This window comes from Myotis nattereri, assembly GCF_964212035.1.
Source record: "Myotis nattereri genome assembly, chromosome: 1".
Classification (NCBI taxonomy): Eukaryota; Metazoa; Chordata; class Mammalia; order Chiroptera; family Vespertilionidae; genus Myotis; species Myotis nattereri.
This window is the reverse complement of record NC_138075.1, coordinates 179307738-179330010: the sequence shown is the minus strand read 5'-3', so window position 1 is coordinate 179330010 and position 22273 is coordinate 179307738. Positions and strand designations below refer to the sequence as shown.

The window sequence follows — 22273 nt, the reverse complement described above, 5'->3', positions numbered from 1 at the left end:
AACCTTTCAGAAGATTTAATTACTTTTTTGTTAGTATTTAAAGACCTACATAAAAATTACATTTGCCTAAAAAAAGCTATTAATTAAGATTGATTAACATGTGGAGGAACAAATTAGTCATGTAATCATGTATATTATAATGGTCAATGAATTTTCATAAAAATAATATAATTCTTCACTCTTGAATAATTATTCAGGCCAAACTTCCAGAAACTAGTATGAGTTTTAATTTTATATTTAATTTACTTGGCATATTTTTAGTCTGTTTTAGATTAAAGGTCAGATTTTCACTATGTATTAATAATTATTTGAAAATTTTGGGTGGTTTAAATTAATTCGAATGATTGCCAATAGTCACATTGCTCTTGATAGCTGCCATTGCAGTAATGCTGCAAGGCAAACACTAGATTTTTAATCAAAGTAAGGAACAGTATGCTTAAACTACATTTTTAAAAAAAATTCAGGAATTTACTGTGTGCGACATGTACATGTGCTCTTTCTGGAATATGTAATCGACTGGGAAACATCATGAAAGATCATGGAGTAAAAAAACTGTCTGCTCTCCAGGTTGCTTATTCCGAAAGGTTCTCAGTGTACTTTGCATTCAATTTTTATCAGCAGCCTTTTATACAACCCCTCAAAACCCAATAATTGACTCATAAACTAATAGTAAATGGAAAGGGGAAAATTAGGAGCATGGTGCATTGTACATGGTACCATAAACAGAGGACTAAGTTATCATTATTGATGCATTTGGTGATTGATAAGCATGTGTTAGAGCCACATTTTACAGACTCGCTCACAGCCATGCCAGTCCCCTGGCTGCCTTCACCTCCTGTGCCTCAGTGTTTCAGAGACACCAGCACTGATGCTAGTGACTGAGAATAGCAATAATTTGGAAAAAAATAGATGGACATGGGCTAGCACTTATAGATTGGAATATTCATAGGACAGTAGATATTCTGAATGGACATGGAAAATAAGTTTTCAGAGAAAGGTAAAAAGAATCTGAACAACAAGGATGCTAATGAGGGCCTGATAGAAAATGTGATAACTGGGGATTCTTTTGTTGTTGTTGTTGTTGTTAATCCTCACCAGAGAATATTTTTTCTATTGATTTTTAGAGAAAGTGGAAGCCAGGCCGGGCAACAAGCCTGCAACCCAGGTACATGCCTTTAATGGGGAATTGAACCCAAGACTCTTTGGTGTGTGAGCAGGCCTGTGCTCTACCACTGAGCCATACTGGCCAAGGCCAACAAATACACATTTCTGTTATGTTCATTAAAATAAGTTCACATTTAAATCCTCATTGCAGAGACACAGTGGTTGCCACAAGTATCCACTCTTAGTTATTGAAATCAATATTTTTGTGCTCCTTTGGCTAATATTAACCACATAATTTTGAAAACTGTCACAGTGTCCATCTATAAAAACTTTTGACTTTTCTTCATAAATACATTCTAAGATATTAATTTATTCTAAGCACAGTGGTGGCCATCCATTCACGTGGGACGTTTTCTGAGAGTGCTGGGCCACTCAGGGAAGTGGTGTTTTAGGGTAGAGCCTGATTTCCATGCAGGCAAAGAGGTTGAGGGAATTTTTAGTGAAATTGTAAGAAAAACAGCACAGAGCCCTGAGAGAGCCCACGTTTTCCTCTGTTCAAGAGAGAGGGTTATAGCAATTAGATCCATCCTCTATCCCAGTGGTTCTCAACCTGGGCTGCACATTAGAATCACCTGGGAATCTTTTTAAAATCCTGATTTCTGGGCCTCATTCTCCAGAAGTTCTGTTTCTTTGTGATGGGGTGGGGCCACAACATTAGTAACAAAGAAACAGAATTTCCAGAGGTTGAGGCCCAGAAATCAGGATTTTAAAAAGATTCCCAGGTGATTCTAATGTGCAGCCAAGGTTGAGAACCACTGCTCTATCCCATAGCACAGTAATAGCTGTCAGCCTTTAGCAGCTGCTGACACCTGCCAACCCCACTCCTGGGAGAAGTTCCATCTCATACTTGTCTTTCTTCTGGGCCCTTCCTTTTATACTGTCAGATAAAGGAGGAGAAATGAATGAGTTACAACACAGGAACACAGGTGTCTCCATGACAGAAAAGCTGTGGAACCAGAACTTCAACAATTTAGAAGAACTGAGATGGTGTGGAAGCCCAGTGATCTCATCACAAGAAACACCTTCAATAAATTCAGTGTCATTATTACAAAGTGCAAAAGGGTTCTCCTTGGCTGATGATTAGGCAATAGTCCTCACCTGCAATCCACAGAAACTTAAGGAACTGGGCAACATCAGACACAAATCTCTTATCTTACTCGGGTGTGCATATGTTTTTCTTTCTTACAATATGGTAATGTCTTATTAATCCATTTTAATGGAGCCTCAAGTTCTTACTCAGAGTATTTAGCATCTTATTAGCAAAATAAGCAAGGCATTCCCCTTCCTATCATGTCACCAAAAGGATGCTTGCCACCCACTTCCCCAGATATCATGGTATATTGCTGAATATTTAAAATTAAAAAAGTGCAGAGATTTGAAATTCTTTTATATACTTCCACCAGGTAAGTACAGTACCAAGCCTGTTTATTTCAGAGATGCTTATGCTTAGATTTTGCCTACATTCCAAAATTGTGCCCCACTTTTTTTTTAACTCAGTCACATATATTTTGCTATTCTTACATAGCATGTGTTTCTTCTCTCTCACATTTTGTACTTTTGTTGTAAATATATACAATACTTGCTGGTTCTTTTGCAAAGAATAGAATCCTTTGGGATTGGGTACTAAATTCTAGGTTTCAATCTTTAAAAAAAATCCTAGACTTCAAGTAGGAGTGCGTGTTACCCAAAATAAAGTGTTTCCCAATCATAACAAAGACTTTGCAACAGGAAACATAGACTTACTGAAGCTCATTAATTTCTTTGTTGCCATCCTTTCATGTAATTTATCAGACACAGGTCTGAAAGTGAAAAGAAAAACAATTGAATTAGGCCTATTATTATTCAAGTATTTTTGTAAGGAACAAGTCTAAATTTATAAATTGTTTTGCTTTCCATATTTATGGAGAAACCGATTTGTTGAAAATCAGTATTTTCAGTTGAAAGATCTTATTAAACTGGAAATATTTATGTGCTTGTTTAAATTTAGACACTTTAGAAATTACTTCATCAAAAAGCTGTTGACCAAATGGCAAATTTAATGAGATTTCCACAACCACAATGAATCATAATAGAATGATGCATAGGCTAACAATAACCTTACCTTTTATTAACATATAGGTCCTTGTCATTAAAGTGCTACAGTTTAATGGACCCAAAGATTCCCTAGATGCTTTGCTGTTTCTTGAAAGTGATAACATTTTGGTGGAGGAGAACTAGAAGGCAAATGTCGGAAATGCAATTAGTGCTTACATTAGCAGTGAGATACTTTCGTTCAGCAGTGCATGATCAGCAATCAAACTCATTTTCATTGTATCCCTCTCTCTTATTCAAGGCTATGATGACCACCTTATGCAAACCTAGCATTTGAAGTCTTTCTACTAGTTTTCCTCCTCCAGTCAGCTTCTCTTCGCTTTCTCTCTTTACTGGGCCCCTCACAGCTGTGAAAATAATGGGCACTTTTCCCTACACAGGCCCCGCTCTTTCTTGCCTCCACACCTCATACTATACCATCCCTTTTGATCCTTTGGTTTGTGTCAATCCGTGTTCCCATTCACAATTTGACATATATTGTTTTCCAATAAACAAAAAGCAACTTTCATTATTAATTCCATGTGGCTCTTCAAACTTCTATTTACCTCTGTTTCCTTTTTGTGGAAAATTGGGAATAATAAACTATATTGCTATTTTTTATCCTTAAAATTTTGGCCAATTCATTTAGGCCAGTGGTCGGCAAACTCATTAGTCAACAGAGCGAAATATCAACAGTACAACGACTGAAATTTCTTTTGAGAGCCAAATTTTTTAAACTTAAACTAAATAGGTAGGTACATTCAACTTTAAATTCAACTTTAAATTTACGGTTTTCGTCTTCCGTTTTTCTTTGCTTCTTCTTTGTAGCCATCTCAAACAGGGCACCTAAAAAAATGTTTCATTTTATAATAATAAAGCCACCAACACAAAAGAATTACAATTCTTAAATTGATGACAAAAATACCTGTAGGATTTGCAGCTGGTTGGAAAAATACAGGTAACTTTATGCTTCGCGTAGGTAGTTTTGTCACCCGTGACTAGCACTAACCACTGCACATAAGACTGCTGACTGACTGGCTCACTCAACTCCTGCATGAATCGCTTGCCTCCCCCGCGCTGCGTATCCTGTGGCCCCGCCTGCACCACGTCTCCTGTCGCCCGACCAACCGACCGACACCCCCCACTTCTTCTAATGCCACTTCTTCAAAATAGACTCGCCCAGGCCAATAACGCATGGGCCACGAAGTTTCAATCGCACTGTACGTGCGTGCCCGCCCATGGTATTTTGTGGAAGAGCCACACTCAAGGGGCCAAAGAGCCTCATGTGGCTCGCAAGCCGGTTTGCCGACCACTCATTTAGGCTCATTCTGTCTCTATTTTGAGAGTAATGCTTACACTACTTTCCTAGTTGATTTATTATCATGATTAAATAAAATAATACATGTAAAGTATTTAGAACAGAGTTGGCATGTGGTAAAGGATAAACATCACAATAAAGCAAATATTTATAATTCCCGAACAAACTAAGTGGTTGAAACTTTTCTAAGACCTTTCTTGTATTCAATTAGCCCAGAATAATGCCTCTTTCGGGAGGGACTTATAAAACTGAGACATATGTCTTCTATCAGAATGTCTCAAGTAAAAAGAACTTCTCATTCTTGGACTACTTACATTATCATATCTTTTTAGATATTAGATGAAGTCAAATTGTGGGTGACCAATAATTTAGCCCAAACACTAACAAGATGTAATCCACTGTTGGCACGTAGGCCAGTGCCTGGCATGCAGGAAGCACTCAATAAATGTTGCTTTTGTGTTGCTGTCATGTTGTGAGTGCCCAGGGTTTCTCTCTCCTTTCTTTCTCTTCACCTAAATCCAATCATTAAATTTCATTTTAAAACAATGTCTAAAATGCCCTTTAAACATTTCAGAACATATTCACCAATTAAAAAACAAGCCACTGATATCCTAGAGATTATTGTGTCTATATTACTTGAAATTTGTACATTTGTACACCCTAATTGTGGAGATGATCTTTTTAAGGGAAAGCTAACTAAAAGTGAAGTATCTTACTAGATGCTTCCATTGAAATAAAACTTTTTTTAGATCAACTGTGAAGATCTTCAAAATCAATTCAGTAAGTACTTACCAAATTACAACTACCACAGGCTCCCATTGTAATATGTGTTAATTCAAAGATGATTTGAAGAATATTAAAATCCAGAAAAATGGATTCCAAAAGCCATGTTGGATTACATTAATTCATGTTTTAAATATGCAAAACTTTGTTAAGAGGAAAGGTCTTGATTATAAAGCTTTACTTTCTAAGTTTCCACAGATATTTCACCCTTTAAGAAAGGCACCTTCATGCAGCAGGGATGGCTCAGTGGTTGAGTGTGGAGCCATGAACCAAGAGGTGGCTGGTTCAATTCCTGGTCAGGGCACAGGGGAGGGGGTTGCAGGCTCCACCTCCAGTGGGGGACATGCAGGAGGCAGCAGAGGAATGTTTCTCTCTCTTTGATGTTTCTATGTCCCTAACCCTCTTTCTCTCCCTCTAAATATCAATAAAATTATATATATAAGCCAAGATCTTTCATTGCGTGCTTATTGAAACTTAAAAAGTAAAAAGTTTATAAAACAAGCACTTGGTGCCAAAAGAAGTCTTCAAATATATTTTCTTCAAGCTTCTTCCCTTTGGGAAATTCATAAATTCTTCCTCATACGCAAACACTAGCAATAATTTGCTTTTAAGTTATAACTTTTCAAATAATTGGGTTCGGTCACAGATCATTACCTGAGACTTCTGTTGAGATATTCTCTTTACAGACAAATGTATAGAGAGCTCTTCAGTTACCAGAGAACTAACCTCGATATTTCTGTCCTGCATAACAGTGTTTTAGAATGAGATTAGAAGCGCTGATCTATAATATTTTGTGTACTATCCTGGCAGTCTCATAATTTTTAATTTTGGATTGCACTTTGCATCTCTCTCTGGCTCCACATTTCACCCAAGTCTGAACTAGTTGAGGTGTCAGACCTGGACTTGGAGTGTGCACTGGGCGGCGGTGTTGCCAGGAGTTAGGCGGAAGCCCTAAAGGTAACCACCCCCGGGGGCGGGATCCACGTCCACAGCTCCCAGCTGCTGGTAAAGAACGCGGTGGGTGGAACCTTCGGCCTGCGTTGCTAGGGACGCTTCAGCCGAGGCAACCGCGATGGATCAGGAAGAGGGGCTGACGGCTGTGGACAACATCGTCACTCAGTTCAGCACCTATGAAGATTTCCTCGACTCGCAGATCACGACCGTGGACTTGTTCTACCTGGAGGTAAGGGCGACAGCGCCGCGGAGTGGCCATCGCCGGCCAGTCTTTCGGTCCCTCCAAGGCCCCGCTTCGTGGGGTGGTCGCCCCCTGGCGGTGAGCGTCCCGCCGCGCAGTTTCCCGGCGGCGGCGGCGGCGATCGCGGCGTCCTTCCTGCCCTGCGAGGCCTCGGTCAGTTCAGAATGTGGGCCCTTGGTGTCACCCACTGCAGAAACCCGCGCGTGTGCACGGGGTGTCTTGAATCTCCGTAGCTCGGCCTCCCGGGCCCCCTCCCGGCGGCTCCCCTGTCCCAGGCATTCTTCTGAAACTGGTGCCTGCAGTCGGAGGCCTGCTGAGACTCTGCTGTAACTCAGGTCTGACACCCTGTTTCTCGTTCCTTTCCAACTTGTACTAAAGAATAGATGGTGACAGCACTCACCAGGTGTATCTGGTGGTGTATGGGGCATTTGGGCCCCAAAACTTCCACCTTACGCTCGTTGGTTCAGAAGGCCCTTTAATTACGGGTAGGTACTCAGGTCGCTGTGCTTGCATATTACTGACTCATGTTTATCCAATTGATGATCACAGCTAATGTTGATAGAAAAAAGAAAAAGAAAAGAAAGCTTGCAACACAGCAAAATCTGGCGTGATGAGATTGGTTACTGTCTTCTACCCAGCGACCACGCCCCTCCCAGATTCTTAAAGGTGTGTGTGTGTGTGCGTGTGTGTGTGTGTGTGTGTGTGTGTGTGTGTGTGTGTGATGGGGTATTGATTGGGGGAAGGGCTGAGAGGAGATAGTTTTTGTCTCCTCAAGGAGAACCCGGATGTACAGGAAAATAACAGGCCACCCGTCCTAAGAAGCGGGAGGTGGAGGGTGGGTCCCCATAGCCCTCGCATATTCCCACACCAGGTCAATGAAAGGGGCGCTGACCTGGAGATTCTGCCCTTCTGGACAAGACACAGAACCCCAAATTGGCCCCTTCCTCTTTAGTCAGAAAGACCACCACTATCTGGCACCAACCCACACCGGAATTTGAAAAGGATTTGTATCTGCAGCCAACTTCTCAAACTCCTTATCTGCAGCAACGGAATTCAGCATTTTAGTGGATTGAAATACTTGGAGTTCAAATGTTGCATTAAGCGGGATTTTACTGAAAGTGAACTCCAAGATTTGAATAGTGCTCATTCTCCAAAACATATTCATTTGCTAGATATGAACATAATTTGAAGGAATGGAAACATCTAATTTTAGTTCTAGCTCTGCCACAAACCAGTTTTGTGACCTCAGACAAGTAATTTGATCTTTCTGGAATTATGTTGAAAACTGAATCCAAGTAAAATTTCCAACATGGCTTCTGGCTTGAAAAACAAGCTTTTAAAACTTTATGCAGGTAATATGTTTAAAGTAATGAAATTGAGCTTTATACCTTGCATCTAAATCACTGAAATGAAGGGGAAAAATAATGGTGCTAAACAGTGTCTGCATCTAAATTTTTGAATGTTTAAAAAGAATGAAATACAGACAACAAACATCCCAATAGACTAAAATCATCTTTATAGCACATGTGGAAAACTGCCAAGCATAAACCTAGTATCATTAAGAAGGGTTTTATTTTTTTTAAGGCAGGGTTTTTCAGATGAGTAGGGAGCTAAAATTATTAATGTTGATTAGAAGTGAGACATTGATACTTCGTGTTTCATCAATCAGAACTTTAAAGGTCTTCAAAATGGAAAACGGTGATTATATTTGGGGGAATGATAAGTTTACTTTTAAATTTGGCATTGATTAAGCTTATTCTTATTATACTTTCATAAAAAACAAGATGAAGATTTGGTTGAATGATGATATTAAGATATATATATATATATATATATATATATATATATATAGAGAGAGAGAGAGAGAGAGAGAGAGAGAGAGAGAGAGTAGTGACAGTTTTTAAGTGCCATTAGATCTATGGACCTATATTCTCAAATACTTATGTGGATGCAGGTTAATTGCCTATATAGATTGCACAGAGACAAGTGGGCTCCTCAGAATTGTTTCAGGATATGGCTAGTATGGCAGGCATGTGTCAGGGGTCATGGAACATGCATGCTCTGTAAAGTGATTCTTGTTCTTTTTTGGGGGGGAATGATCATCAGTAATTGACTTTGGTTTGAATGGATCATTTTAAAACGGTAAATGAGAGGTAGCATATTAAAGTTAGAAGATCCTATAGTCATGAGATTTGGGTTCTAATTCTATATTATTGTATTTTAAAAAGATTTCCAGGTGATTCTAATGTACAGCCAAGGTTGAGAACCACTGCTCTAAATCAATATACAAATCTTTAAAAGTTTTGAGAATATTTTTTTCCACTGTGGGTTTTCCAGATTCTTTCTTGGTAATTCTTCTACATTAAATAAACACAGTACCTTCATTCCAATGGCTCCCTGTGACCACTGGACAACTAAAAGTGATACATTAATTGCTTTTCTCAGGTAACAAATCAAGGGGTATTATTAGAATCATTTTAAAATTTCTCTGATGAATGGATCCCCATTTTGGCTAAATTATGTACAGAGATTAGCAATGTGGACGTTTTATTGGGATATTATCTTTCCATTATTTAGAAAATAAATAAATCATACAAATTAAGCTTTTTAGATATAATCTTAAAATTATTTGCCAGGCATTGATTAAGATTCTACGAAATAGCTTAGTAACATAATGTACCATGATTAAACAATAAGCCAAGTAACAAGCAACCATTGTAGTTTTTTTTCCATTATTTATTGCATCAAGGTACAGAGTAAATACTGTTCTTTATGAAATATCTTAATTAACATAGTTCAGAATCAGCTACACTCTTTTATTTAGTCAATAGAAAAAAAATGGCATAAATTAGCTTCTCTCTGCCTAAGAAGAGTTATATATTTTTCTTTCAGTAAGTTCACAGAGGTATTTCTCCCCAAGTAAAAAGATGTAATTTCCTCAGGGCATGAATTCTGATGACCAGAGAAGGAAACTGAACCAAGAATGCTGTATGCACAACACTTCTGACACTTTCTCATAATGATACCATTAGAATGCCAAGATCCTGATATCATCCTCAGTGTCTCAAACAATCCCCTAAAATCTATATTCTGTGTATAAAAAGTATGCTCCATTCAATTTTTATTCATATTGACTTCAAAAGCTGCTGCTGGGAGGAGACAAGAGTGGAGGCAGGGATATAAACCAGGAGAGTACGTAGAATGAGACAAGACAGGGGGCTAAAGACAATATGTGGGAGAACAACCATTTCTTAAGGCATGTGCGTGGAGATGGTGCTGACAAAGGGAAATGTGAAAGGGAGTCAGAAAGATAGGAGGGAATAAAGAGAATAGGATGATCCAGAAGCCAAGAACAGCTGGATAGAAAAACCCAAAAAACCATAGAAAAACATTGACACAAGTAGTTGAAGGTTATTCCTGTGAACCCTAACATAAAAGCAGATGGGGAGAAACCATCATAGCCATGACACCAAGAAGGTATCACCACCCATGGGTGAGAAAAGCGGAGGAAACAATGGGGCATCTAAAAGACCCCAAAAGAAGAACTGCAAAATAGTCAATAGGTAATCACTGGAAATGAAGTGGTCCAATTTGAGAACAGCAGAAACTGGGAAGGGTTTTGTGACTCGTGGTTGAGATCCCTCAGGAATGGGGGTCTGGTTCATGCCGATAGATAGGTTACCAAGACTAGCAGAGGCATTAGTTGAGAGTGAAGGGAATCTAGACTGGATGGTGGAGGTAGGGGATGATAAGTATTTGTTGTTCTGAGCCTAGATGCAACAAGCAAGGACTGAACTTCACCCCAATATCTTTCCTCTTCTTGCATACATATGAGTAGTCCTCAAAAATGATATATTTTTATTATATATAAATATTTTCATTATATGTGGATATATATTATTCTTAGTTGTTATTTTCTATATAAATGGTAATGTCAATATCATTCTGTAACTTAAAAAAATCTAACATTAAATTTTGGAGACATTTTAATGTCACTCTGCAGAGCTCTCCTTAATCTTTAAAAGTTGTTGCACTGATTCCATTGTTTGCTTAGGTTGGTTCTTTAGAAATTCATTTTCCTTATAAAGTTTTCAGAAACAACAGTCAAATGAACATCTTTGGTACATCCTCCTTGTGTGCAGTTGTAAATATATTAAAACATGGACTCGATAACCTATAATAGACAAGGTGAAAATGCTCTCTGGAGTAGGCACTTACTCTCCCACCAGCAGTAAATGAGACACCTTTTGTTTGTTTGCAAAACATCTCATTGTTTTAATTTTAATTTCCCTGAATATTAGTAAGGTTGATCATCTATTTAACTATTTCTTGGCCATTTGCATTTCTTTTGTGAATTGCCTGTTGATGCCCTTTACTCCACCACCACCCGCCCTCCCCCCACCCCTCACACACCCACCCTCTACCACCAACTTTTTAAAACTATCTTTACTCTCTTCATACTTCTGACTGGTTAGTACATGACCTCACCTCCTAAAGTCAACAAAGAAGAGTTAATCCAGGCTGGAACCCTCTTTAGTTTTCTACCATGAAATTTACAGAACTACCTTAATTTCTGCCCACCCTCCCTTCCTTCCACCATCAAGCTTGGCCAAGGTAATCTATTTTATTGGTTTGTTTGTTTGTTTGTTTATTTATTTATTTAGTTAATCCTCACCAGAGAATTTTCCCCCCATTAATTTTTAGAGAGCAGAAGGGAGGAAGCGGGTGGGGAAAGAGAGAGAGGAGAGAGACACATTGATTCCTTGCCTCCACATGTGCCCTAACAGGTTGGGGATGGAACCTGCAACCCAGATGACCTTGACTTGGATCTAGCTTGAAATCCTTAGGTGCATGGGCCAATGCTCTAACCATTAAACACACCAGCCAGGGCTATTGGTTTTTTTTTTTGTTTGTTTTTTTTTTGAATACATTCTTTGCTTTCGTATACAGAGCTTACTGGATTTGTATATTTTCATTTCTATTTTATTCATTTCTTATTTTATTAATTTTCCCTTCTATGTTATTTAGATGGATTTTAGTCTTCTTTCTCTACTTTTTTTAGTTGAATGGTTAGTTTATTTTCAAACTTTATTTTTTTCTGGCAAGTGCATTGATGCAATGTTTTCTATGTACTTTATTAAGGTTTGATATGTAATTTCTTAGCCAAAAATTTTAATCTCTGTATGACAAAATATATCATAAATAAGTCAAAAGATAAGAAACTGCCCAAGAATACATATTTGCAAAATGTGTAATCAACTTGCTATCTAGTATACTGCTCTATAAATCAATAAGAAATATATAAAATTTAATAGAAAAATTAGAAAATATAACAAACAAGCAATTTTTTTAAATGGGCACTAAAATAATCAATAATTCTATGAAAAGGTTGCATATGTGTATAGCACAATAGAAATCAGTTATGGAAAAAAGCTCTTAAAAATTATGAAACTACCAAATATTTTCTCCTTTCATGACCGGAGTGGTCTATGTAACTCACCTGCTGCTAAGCGGCCTGCTTATACCCAAGCCCTGAGCTCCTCATTTTCTTCCTTTGAGGCTTTTGGCACACTTACATTTCTTATTGGCTCTAAAATGTCTCCTGGCAGCCAACACTTGGGTACCCAAAGCCTTGTCTTCACTGCAGATATCTAGAGGTGATAAGTAACTTTTGCCTCAACATTCTATGGATTACAGTGTACTCTTTACCACTGTAAACAGGGCTCTAAATGTGTTTAATAGGCTCAGAGAACTAATTCCAGGTAACCTAGGGCCAGTTTAGAGAACCCATCCTTAAATTTCTATTGCTCTAGAACAGCCGTGGGCAAACTACGGCCCGCGGGCCGGATCTGGCCCGTTTGAAATGAATAAAACTAAAAAAATAAAAGACCGTACCCTTTTATGTAATGATGTTTACTTTGAATTTATATTAGTTCACACAAACACTCCATCCATGCTTTTGTTCCGGCCCTCCGGTCCAGTTTAAGAATCCATTGTGGCCCTCGAGTCAAAAAGTTTGCCCACCCCTGCTCTAGAACCATTACCAGTATCTAATTGTGAATCATTCAGGGTTTGATCAGAGAAGCAGAATACACCTATACTCATATATGTGTGTGTTACATGTATATATTTTTACAGAGATTGGTCTGACATAATGAGAACTGTTTAAGTAGTCTAAGCAAGCTGTTTCTTTGGTGTCTGGTGCTGGAGCTGAAAGTCATAGGACAGAGAGCCAGGAGGGAAAGGTGCATGAGAAATGGGGGAAGCAAAGTCAAACTGAGATCCACAAGGAAGAGCTAGAATTCACAGGACAAACTGGAACTCGTATCAGGCCCTCCCTCTTCCACCTTTAACTTTGATGATATGAGTGATCTGCAGGACATGCTGCCAGGTTTAGTCACAGAGCTGGACATGCAAAGCATCTGGGCCAGGAGTAGGGGAAGCTGACAGAGAAGGTCCTACAAGAGCTAGAACAATATGGCTGCTTCTTCTCTTCTGCCTTCCCAATCTATTGCCAATATCTCTTGTGGCCCAACCTCACCTGAAACGATCTAACGAAGTGATGATGGAAAACCAAGTTCTAGCTTAGCTAAGCTGACACAATACGAATTGACTATATCTTCCATACTTTAATTTTCACAAGCAGAATTATTTATGTCTGATTTAATTAAAAAGAAAAGGATGTAATTTTAATTTTCTTAAATAATTTTATCAGACTTGTGTAATCCTGACCTCAATTCAGAAAAGTATAGCATAAAATAAAAAGCTAAAGATGAATTTTACTTACAAACTAGATGAAAAGAAATGTAAAATGTGCCCAGGATTATATTAAGAAACTAGAGGCCTGGTGCATGAAATTCATGCATGGAGTGAGGGGTTCCCTCAGCCCAGCCTGCACCCTCTCCAATTGGGGACCACTTGGGGGATGTCCGACTGCCTAAACCCTGTGGGATTGGGTCTAAACCGGCAGTCAGATATCCCTCTCACAATCTAGGACTGCTGGCTCCTAACTGCTAACCTGCCTGCCTGCCTGATCACCCCTAACTGCCCTCCCCTGCTGGCCTAGTTGCCCCAAACTGCCTCGGCCTGCTTGCCTGATTGCCCCCAACTGCCCTCCCCTCCCAGCCTAGTTGCCTCCAACTGCCCTCCTCGGCTGGCCAATTTGGTTCTGATTGGCCGGTTTCTATGCCAATCAATGTCAAAAGCTCTGCCTTCTAGGCAGCCATTGGTGCTTCACAGCACCCACATTTGGTTCTTGGTCAGTTCCTATGCCAGTCAGCATCAAAAGCTCCACCTCCTAGACAGCCATTGGTTCTTCACAGAATCCACATTTGGTTCTGATTGGTTGGTTCCTATGCCAGTCAGCATCTCCAGGCCTATCTTCGGGCCTAATCAGAGGGGCAGGGATGAGCAGCAGCCCCCTTGGAGGCTGGAAGAGAAAGAAAGGCCTGGCTGCTGGTAAAGCCTGGAAAGAAAGAGGGCGAGAAAGAGAGAGGCAAGTACTGATCAATAGCTGCCACTGAGGCTGCAGATCAGACCCTGCCTCTCTCTCTGGGTCTCAGCCCCCTGGGCAGTCAGGCTTCAGTGGGGCAGTCAGTGCTGGGTCACCATGGAAACCCAGCACTGACTGAAGGACTTCTGGGTTGGTCAGCCTTGATTGTGATTGGTTGTTACAACCCTGGGCTTTTATATATTAGGATAATAAATTACAGTAAGAATAGTGTGATTTATCACAGGATGAGCTTATGACATTAATAAATTAAAACAGAAAATAACCTGATAATATCTATAGATGCAGAAAAAGCATAGGATAAATTTCTAAACTTACTAATTTAACTTGATAACGAGTATATAGCAAACAGTTGTAGTAAACTTCTTATTTAGTGGTTAAACATTTCAGCATTTGAATCAGCATCTTATTTTTTTATTGACAATCTGACCAAAACAATGCTAGAAAAATGTCATAAATACTTGGAAGGAGTCAGAATATTATTAGTTATAGACAGTATGATTGCCATGAAAATGCAAGAAAATTAATTGGAACCCTATTAGAACAAATCAGCAAGTTTAGTACAGAAATCCATGATTGAGCTACAACAATTGTTCTCCAGCAATAAACAACATAACAAATGACACAAATAAAAACCAACTGAACCCAGCAGCCTGTGGGGCAATGTCAAGCGTTCCAGTGGCCACAAGCATTTTCTTTTTTTTCTTCTTCGGATGAGAAACACCTGGCTGCCCCAGTTGCCCCCTGTCCCAGACCCCTCCATGAACAAAACCCAATCCTGGTCTACCCTCACATCATGTGTGTATGTGTATGTGTGTGTGTGGTACAGCCAGAAACCAGTACAGGGAGTGAACTGTGCAAATATAGCCACTAATCTATAGCTTTCCAGGAACCTGTAGGGCTGGGGCACTGACCTGCTGGCTTCTGACAAGGAACTGTCTACCAAGATCCAAAGCCAGAGCAACCCAAAGGCACCGTTCTATTGCACATCCTTAGGGTTAGGTGTTTCTTCCAGCAGCTGGGAGGTTTCTAAAATTGTCCCAGTAAAATATAGCCATCTATTCAGAATGAAGACTTCCACATTTGCTGCCCACTGGATTGGGCCTGGCATTGCCACATGTCTTACAGCTCGTGTAGAGTAATGAAGCCTTCTCTTCAGGGTGTCTATCTCTGGGTTCTGTTTTGCATGATGCCTCCCTATAGCTAAAACTCCCAAACCTCAAACATCCAAATGTTAATGACTCATGATCACATGAGAAAAAAACAACACATTAACAATTAACAAAAGATTATTGCCTTGTTTACATACTTTGTCTAACAAGTAATCACTTGTTTTTACTAAAATGAACTATTATACTCCAAACTATTAGGTTTAATAAAAAAATGATATGCTTTCCTTCAAAAAAAAATCTCCCACAAAAATGTAAGTATAATCACAGAAGAATCAGAGGGAAGTAGGGAATAAAATATATTGGAAAAACTAATGACTAAAAGTTTCAAATGTTGTGAAAACAGTAAATTTATAGGGCCAAGGAGTACTAAGAATTCTAAGCAGAATAAATGAATAAACAAAGAAATCACTTCAAGGAATATCTTAAAACTTCTGAAAATCAGTAATAAATAGAAATTCTTAAAGGATTGTAAAGTAGGACACATCCTATATAATAAAAGGGCAATATGCAAATTGACCGAATGGCAGAATGACCAGAAAGCCTGTAGCCCCTACCCCCGGCCAGCTCTGCCCCAGAGCGGGCATCCCACTCTGATTGGGGGCAGGGCTGGCCGGCAAACTGTCTATGACCCCCTTGCCCTGGCTAGTGCCGCCCACGGTCCCTCACCCCAGCTGGCCTGCCTCTGATGGGGTGGGCCAGCTGGACCCCACCAGTGCATGAATTCATGCACCAGGTCCCTATCCTATATAATAAAACCCTAATATGCAAATCAAATGGCAGAACGACCAGTCACTATGATGCACACAGACCACCAGGGGGCAGATACTCAATGCAGGAGCTGCTCCCTTGTGGTCAGTGCGCCCCCACAGGGGGAGTGCCGCTCAGCCAGAAGCCAGGCTCCCAGCTAGTGAGTGCAGCAGTGGTGGTGGGAGCCTCTCCCGCCTCCACAGCAGCACTAAGGAGCAGCGAGCCGAGTGGTAAGGAGCAGCAAGCAGGCGGGCGGTAAGGAGCACGGGGTCCCGGACTGCAAGAGGGATGTCCGACTGCTGGCTTAGGCTGTCAGTTGGACATCCCCCGAGGGCTCCTGGACTGAGAGAGGGCACAGGCCGGGCTGAGGAACCTTCTGCTCCAGTGCACGATTTGTGTGCACCAGGTCTCTAGAGTAGAATAAAACAAAGACAGGGAAGACTGAACACTTCTCTTCAGAAATAGCCCTGGCCAGTGTGGTTCAGTTGGTTGAGCATTGACCAGTGCACCAAAAGGTCACCAGTTTGAATCCAGTCAGGGCAGATGCCCAGGCTGTGGGTCAGTGGGTGGTGAATGGGTAGTTGGGGTGCATATGGAAGGCAACCCATGTTTCTCTCTCTCTCTCCTTCTTCCCTCTCTCTCTAAAAAATAAATACACACATATTTTTTTTTTAAATTTTTTTATTGCTTAAAGTATTACAAAGGGTATTACATATGTGTCCATTTTATCCCCCCGCCCTAGACAGTCCCCCAGCCTCCCCTATCCCCCAGTGTCTTATGTCCATTGGTTATGCTTATACGCATGCATACAAGTCCTTTAGTTGATCTCTTACCCCCCTACCTCCTGCCCCCCAACCCTCCCCGGCCTTCCCACTGCAGTTTGACAATCTGTTTGAGGCAGCTCTGCCTCTGAATCTATTATTGTTCAAAAGTTTATAATGGTCTCTATTATCCATGAATGAGTGAGATCATGTGGTATTTTTCCTTCATTGACTGGCTTATTTCACTTAGCATAATGCTCTCCAGTTCCATCCATGACGTTGCAAATGGTAAGAGTTCCTTCCTTTTTAGAGCAGCATAGTATTCCATCGTGTAGATGTACCACAGTTTTCTAATCCATTCATCTACTGATGGGCACTTAGGCTGTTTCCAGATCTTAGCTATGGTGAATTGTGCTGCTATGAACATAGGGGTGCATATATCTTTTCTGATTGGTGTTTCTGGTTTCTTGGGATATATTCCTAGAAGTGGGATCACAGGGTCAAATGGGAGTTCCATTTTCAGTTTTTTAAGGAAACTCCATACTGTCTTCCATAGTGGCTGCACCAGTCTGCATTCCCACCAGCAGTGCACAAGTGTTCCTTTTTCTCCACATCCTCTCCAGCACTTGTCGTTTGCTGATTTGTTGATGATACCCAGTCTGACAGGTGTGAGATGGTACCTCATTGTTGTTTTGATTTGCATCTCTCGGATGATTAGTGACTTTGAGCATGTTTTCATATGTCTCTTGGCTTTCTGAATGTCCTCTTTTGAAAGGTGTCTATTTAGGTCCTTTGCCCATTTTTTGATTGGATTGTTTATCTTCCTTTTGTTAAGTTGTATGAGTTCCCTATAGATTTTGGAGATTAGGCCCTTATCAGATATGACATTGGCAAATATGTTTTCCCACACAGTGGGTTTTCTCGTTGTTTTGTTGATGGTTTCTTTTGCTGTGCAGAAGCTTTTTATTTTGATGTAGTCCCATTTGTTCATTTTCTCTTTAGTTTCAAGTGCCCTAGGAGCTGTATCAGTGAAGAAATTGCTTCGGCATATGTCTGAGATTTTGTTGCCTTTGGATTCTTCTAGAATTTTTATGGTTTCCTGTCGTACATTTAAGTCCTTTATCCATTTTGAGTTTATTTTTGTGTATGGTGTAAGTTGGTGGTCTAGTTTCATTTTCTTGCATATATCTGTCCAATTTTCCCAACACCATTTATTGAAGAGACTATCTTGGCTCCATTGTATGTTCTTGCCTCCTTTGTCAAATATTAATTGAGCATATTGGTTCGGGCCGATTTCTGGGCTCTCTATTCTATTCCATTGATCTATATGCCTATTCTTGTGCCAGTACCAGGCAGTTTTGAGAACAGTGGCTTTGTAATACAACTTGATATCTGGTATTGAGATCCCACCTACTTTGTTCTTTTTCAGGATTGCTGCAGCTATTTGGGGTCTTTTTTTATTCCAGATGAATTTTTGGAGAGTTCGTTCTAGATCTCTGAAGTATGCCGTTGGTATTTTAATGGGAAGTGCATTGAATTTATAGATTGCTTTGGGTAGTATGGACATTTTAATGATGTTGATTCTACCAATCCATGAACACGGTATGTTCTTCCATCTGTTTATGTCTTCCTCTATATCTTTTTTCAACGTCCTGTAGTTTTCTGAGTAGAGGTCTTTTACCTCTTTAGTTAAGTTTATTCCTAGGTAGCTTAGTTTTTTTGGTGCGATGGTAAACGGGATTGTTTTTATAATCTCTCTTTCTGAAAGTTCACTATTGGTGTATAGAAATGCCTCAGATTTCTTGGGGTTAATTTTGTATCCTGCTACATTGCCAAATTCATGTATTAAGTCTAGTAGCTTTTTGATGGAGTCTCTAGGGTTTTGTATGTATAATATCATGTCGTCTGCAAATAAGGACAGTTTTACTTCCTCTTTTCCAATTTGGATGCCTTTTATTTCTTCTTCTTGCCGAATTGCAATGGCTAACACTTCCAGTACTATGTTGAACAGGAGTGGTGAGAGGGGGCATCCCTGTCTTGTTCCTGTTCTTAGGGGAAATGGTGTAAGTTTTTGTCCATTGAGAATGATGTTGGCTGTGGGCCTGTCATATATGGCTTTTATTATGTTGAGGTATGATCCTCCTACTCCCACCTTGCTGAGAGTTTTTATCAAAAATGGGTGTTGAATTTTGTCAAATGCTTTTTCTGCATCAATTGATATGACCATGTGGTTTTTTTCTTTCAATTTGTTTATGTGATGTATCACATTTATTGATTTGCGGATATTGTACCATCCTTGCATCCCTGGGATAAATCCTACTTGGTCATGATGTATGATCTTTCTGATGTACTGCTGGATCCGATTTGCTAAGATTTTGTTGAGGATTTTGGCATCTATGTTCATGAGGGATATTGGCCTGTAATTCTCTTTCATTGTGTTGTCTTTACCTGGTTTTGGTATTAGGGTGATGCTGGCTTCATAGAATGAGCTTGGAAGTGTTCCTTCCTCTTGAATTTTTTGTAGTAGTCTGAGGAGGATAGGTTTTAGTTCTTCCTTGAATGTTTGGTAAAACTCCCCTGTGAAGCCGTCTGGTCCTGGGCTTTTGTTTGCTGGAAGCTTTTTGATGACTGCTTCAATTTCTTCCATAGTTATTGGCCTGTTGAGATTTTTAGATTCTTCCTGATTGAGTTTTGGAATGTTGTATTTTTCTAGGAATTTGTCCATTTCCTCCAGGTTGTCTAGTTTGCTGGAGTAGAGCTGTCCATAGTATTTTTTAACAATCATTTGTATTTCTGTGGGGTCTGTTGTTATTTCACCTCTTTCATTTCTGATTTTGTTTATTTGGGTCCTCTCTCTTTGCTTCTTGGTGAGTCTGGCTAGAGGTTTGTCAATCTTGTTTATCCTTTCGAAGAACCAGCTCTTGGTTTCATTGATTTTCTGTATTATTTTTTTGGTCTCTATGTTATTTATTTCTGCTCTAATCTTTATTATCTCCTTCCTTCTGCTCACTCTGGGGTTTTCTTGTTGCTCTCTTTCTAATTCTTTGAGTTGTAGAGTTAGCTGATTTACTACCATTTTTTCTTGTTTTTTGAGATAGGCCTGTAGAGCTATAAACTTCCCTCTCAGGACTGCTTTCATTGTGTCCCATAGGTTTTGGATTGTTGTGTTTTCATTGTCATTAGTTTCCAGGATGTTTTGAATTTCTTCTTTGATTTCATTGGTAACCCAATCAATATTTAATAGCATGCTATTCAGCTTCCAGGTGTTTGAGTATTTTGGGTTGTTTTTATTGCAGTTTATTTCTAATATTATGCCATCGTGGTCTGCGAAGACGCTTTTTATGATTTCAATCTTCTTGAATTTGGGTATACTTTGCTTGTGACCCAATATATGGTCTATTTTTGAATATGTGTCATGAGCACTTGAGTAGAATGTATATTCCGTGGCACTGGGGTGAAGTGTTCTGAAGATGTCTATTAAGACCATCTGATCTAGTGAGTCATTTAGTATTGCTGTATCTTTGCTGATTGTTTGTCTAGAGGACTTATCCAGTGATGACAGTGGTGTATTAAAGTCCCCTACTATGATTGTATTGTTGTCGATCTCTCCTTTGATATCTTCCAGAAGATTTTTTATGTATTTGGGTGCTCCTGCATTGGGTGCATATATGTTTATCAGGGTTATATCTTCTTGTTGTATTGATCCTTTTAGTATTATGAAGTGGCCTTCCGTATCTCTTGTTATGGCCTTCACTTTGAGGTCTATTTTGTCCGATATAAGTATTGCTACCCCAGCTTTCTTTTCTTTTCCATTAGCCTGAAAGATATTTTTCCATCCCTTCACTTTCAGTCTGTGTGAGTCCTTTCTAATGAGGTGGGTCTCTTGTAGACAGCAAATGTATGGGTCATGATTTTTTATCCATTCAGCCACTCGATATCTTTTGGTTGGAGCATTTAGCCCGTTTACATTTAAAGTTATTATTGAAAGGTACTTGTTTGTAGCCATTTCTTTTTGTGTGTGTGTGGCTGTTTTCTTTCTGGGATTTTTATTTCTTCTTTTTACACCAGTCCCTTTAGCATTTCTTGCATTGCTGGCTTGGTGGTGATAAACTCCCTTAGCCTTTTTTTGTCTGTGAAGCTTCTTATTTCCCCTTCAATTTTGAATGATAGCCTTGCTGGATAGAGTATTCTTGGATTCAGTCCTTTGCTTTGCATCACTTTGTAAATTTCCGTCCATTCTTTTCTGGCCTGATGTGTTTCTGTTGAGAAATCATTTGATAATCTAATGGGAGATCCCTTGTATGTAACTTTCCGTCTCTCTCTTGCAGCCTGTAAGATTCTCTCTTTGTCCTGAACATTTGCCATGGTAATTATGATGTGTCTTGGTGTGGGTCTTTTCAGGTTCACCTTGCTTGGGACTCTCTGGGCTTGTGTGACTTTTTTCTTCCCCACCTCAGGGAAGTTTTCTGATATTATTTCTTCCAATAGGTTTTCTAATCCTTGTTCCTCTTTCTGTTGTTCTGGCACCCCTATTATTCGTATGTTGTTTCGTTTCATGTTGTCCCAAAGCTCCCTTAGGCTCTCCTCCTGTCTTTTAATTTTTTTCTCCAACTGAAGTACAGTTTGGGTGTGTTTTGCTTCCCTGTCTTCTAATTCACTAATTCGGTCTTCCGCTTCTCCTAGTCTACTGTTGATACTTTCAATGGTGTTCTTTATTGCAGCTATATCGCACTTCATTTCTTCTTGGGTCTTAGTTAAGTTGTCGATTTTTTCATCTGTTTCTTCTTGCTTCTTGGATAAGTTGTCGATTTTTTCCTCCATCCGGTGTATGCACTCTAGGACCCTTATTCTGAATTCTTTTTCTGTCATGTTGTATGCCTCTGTATCACTTAGCTGCTTTTCTGGTGAGTCCTCCTTTTCTTTCCTTTGGGGATTTCTTTGTCTACCCATGTTTGATCTCACTGACGTATATAGATATTGAGTCGTTCAGTGGCTGCTCCCTAGGTGGCAGTGGCTCCTCGGGCTGTGGTTGCTCCTTGGGCGGTTGTGGTAGCAGCTGCTCCTCTGTTGTTAGCGGGTCTTCTGATGGGTGCTGTTCACAGCTGTTGTGGCTCTTCTGGCTGGTGGAGGGAGGCTTCACCCACAGCAGCTGTTCCTCAGACAGAGCGTACACACATATTTTTAAAAAATACCAGCCATGGGACAATGGGATGACATCTTTAAAGTGTTGAAAAGTAAAAAGTCAACCTGCAGCACTAATAATCCAGAAAATATGTCTTTCAAAAATTAAGGTGAAATAAATGTTTTTTTCAGTCAAACAAAAGCCAAGGTAATTTGTTGTTAGCAGACCTGAACTACAAGAAATGTTAAAGAAAGATTTTTAGGTGAGAGGAAAATCATATATCATAGGAGACCTGGATCTACACAAAGGAATAGAAAGCCCCAGAAATGCTAAATATGTAAATCGATAAAAATATTTTATTTCTCAATTTCTTTAAAGATAGTTGAGCATTTAAACCAGAGAGATGACTCACGATTCTACCAGTTAGGGCA

At 39.7% G+C, this 22273-nt stretch overlaps 1 protein-coding gene across 1 annotated transcript in view; it reads left to right on the top strand.

Annotated features, from left to right (window-relative positions):
- Positions 1 to 6304: 6304 nt before the first annotated feature.
- Positions 6305 to 22273, top strand: part of CFAP299 (cilia and flagella associated protein 299) — a 561069-nt gene continuing 545100 nt past the window's right edge. Inside the window, exon 1 of the mRNA XM_081095523.1 lies at positions 6305 to 6518. Coding sequence (XP_080951649.1) covers positions 6408 to 6518 — 111 coding nt within the window. The 5' untranslated portion in view covers positions 6305 to 6407. The remainder of the gene's footprint in view (positions 6519 to 22273) is intronic.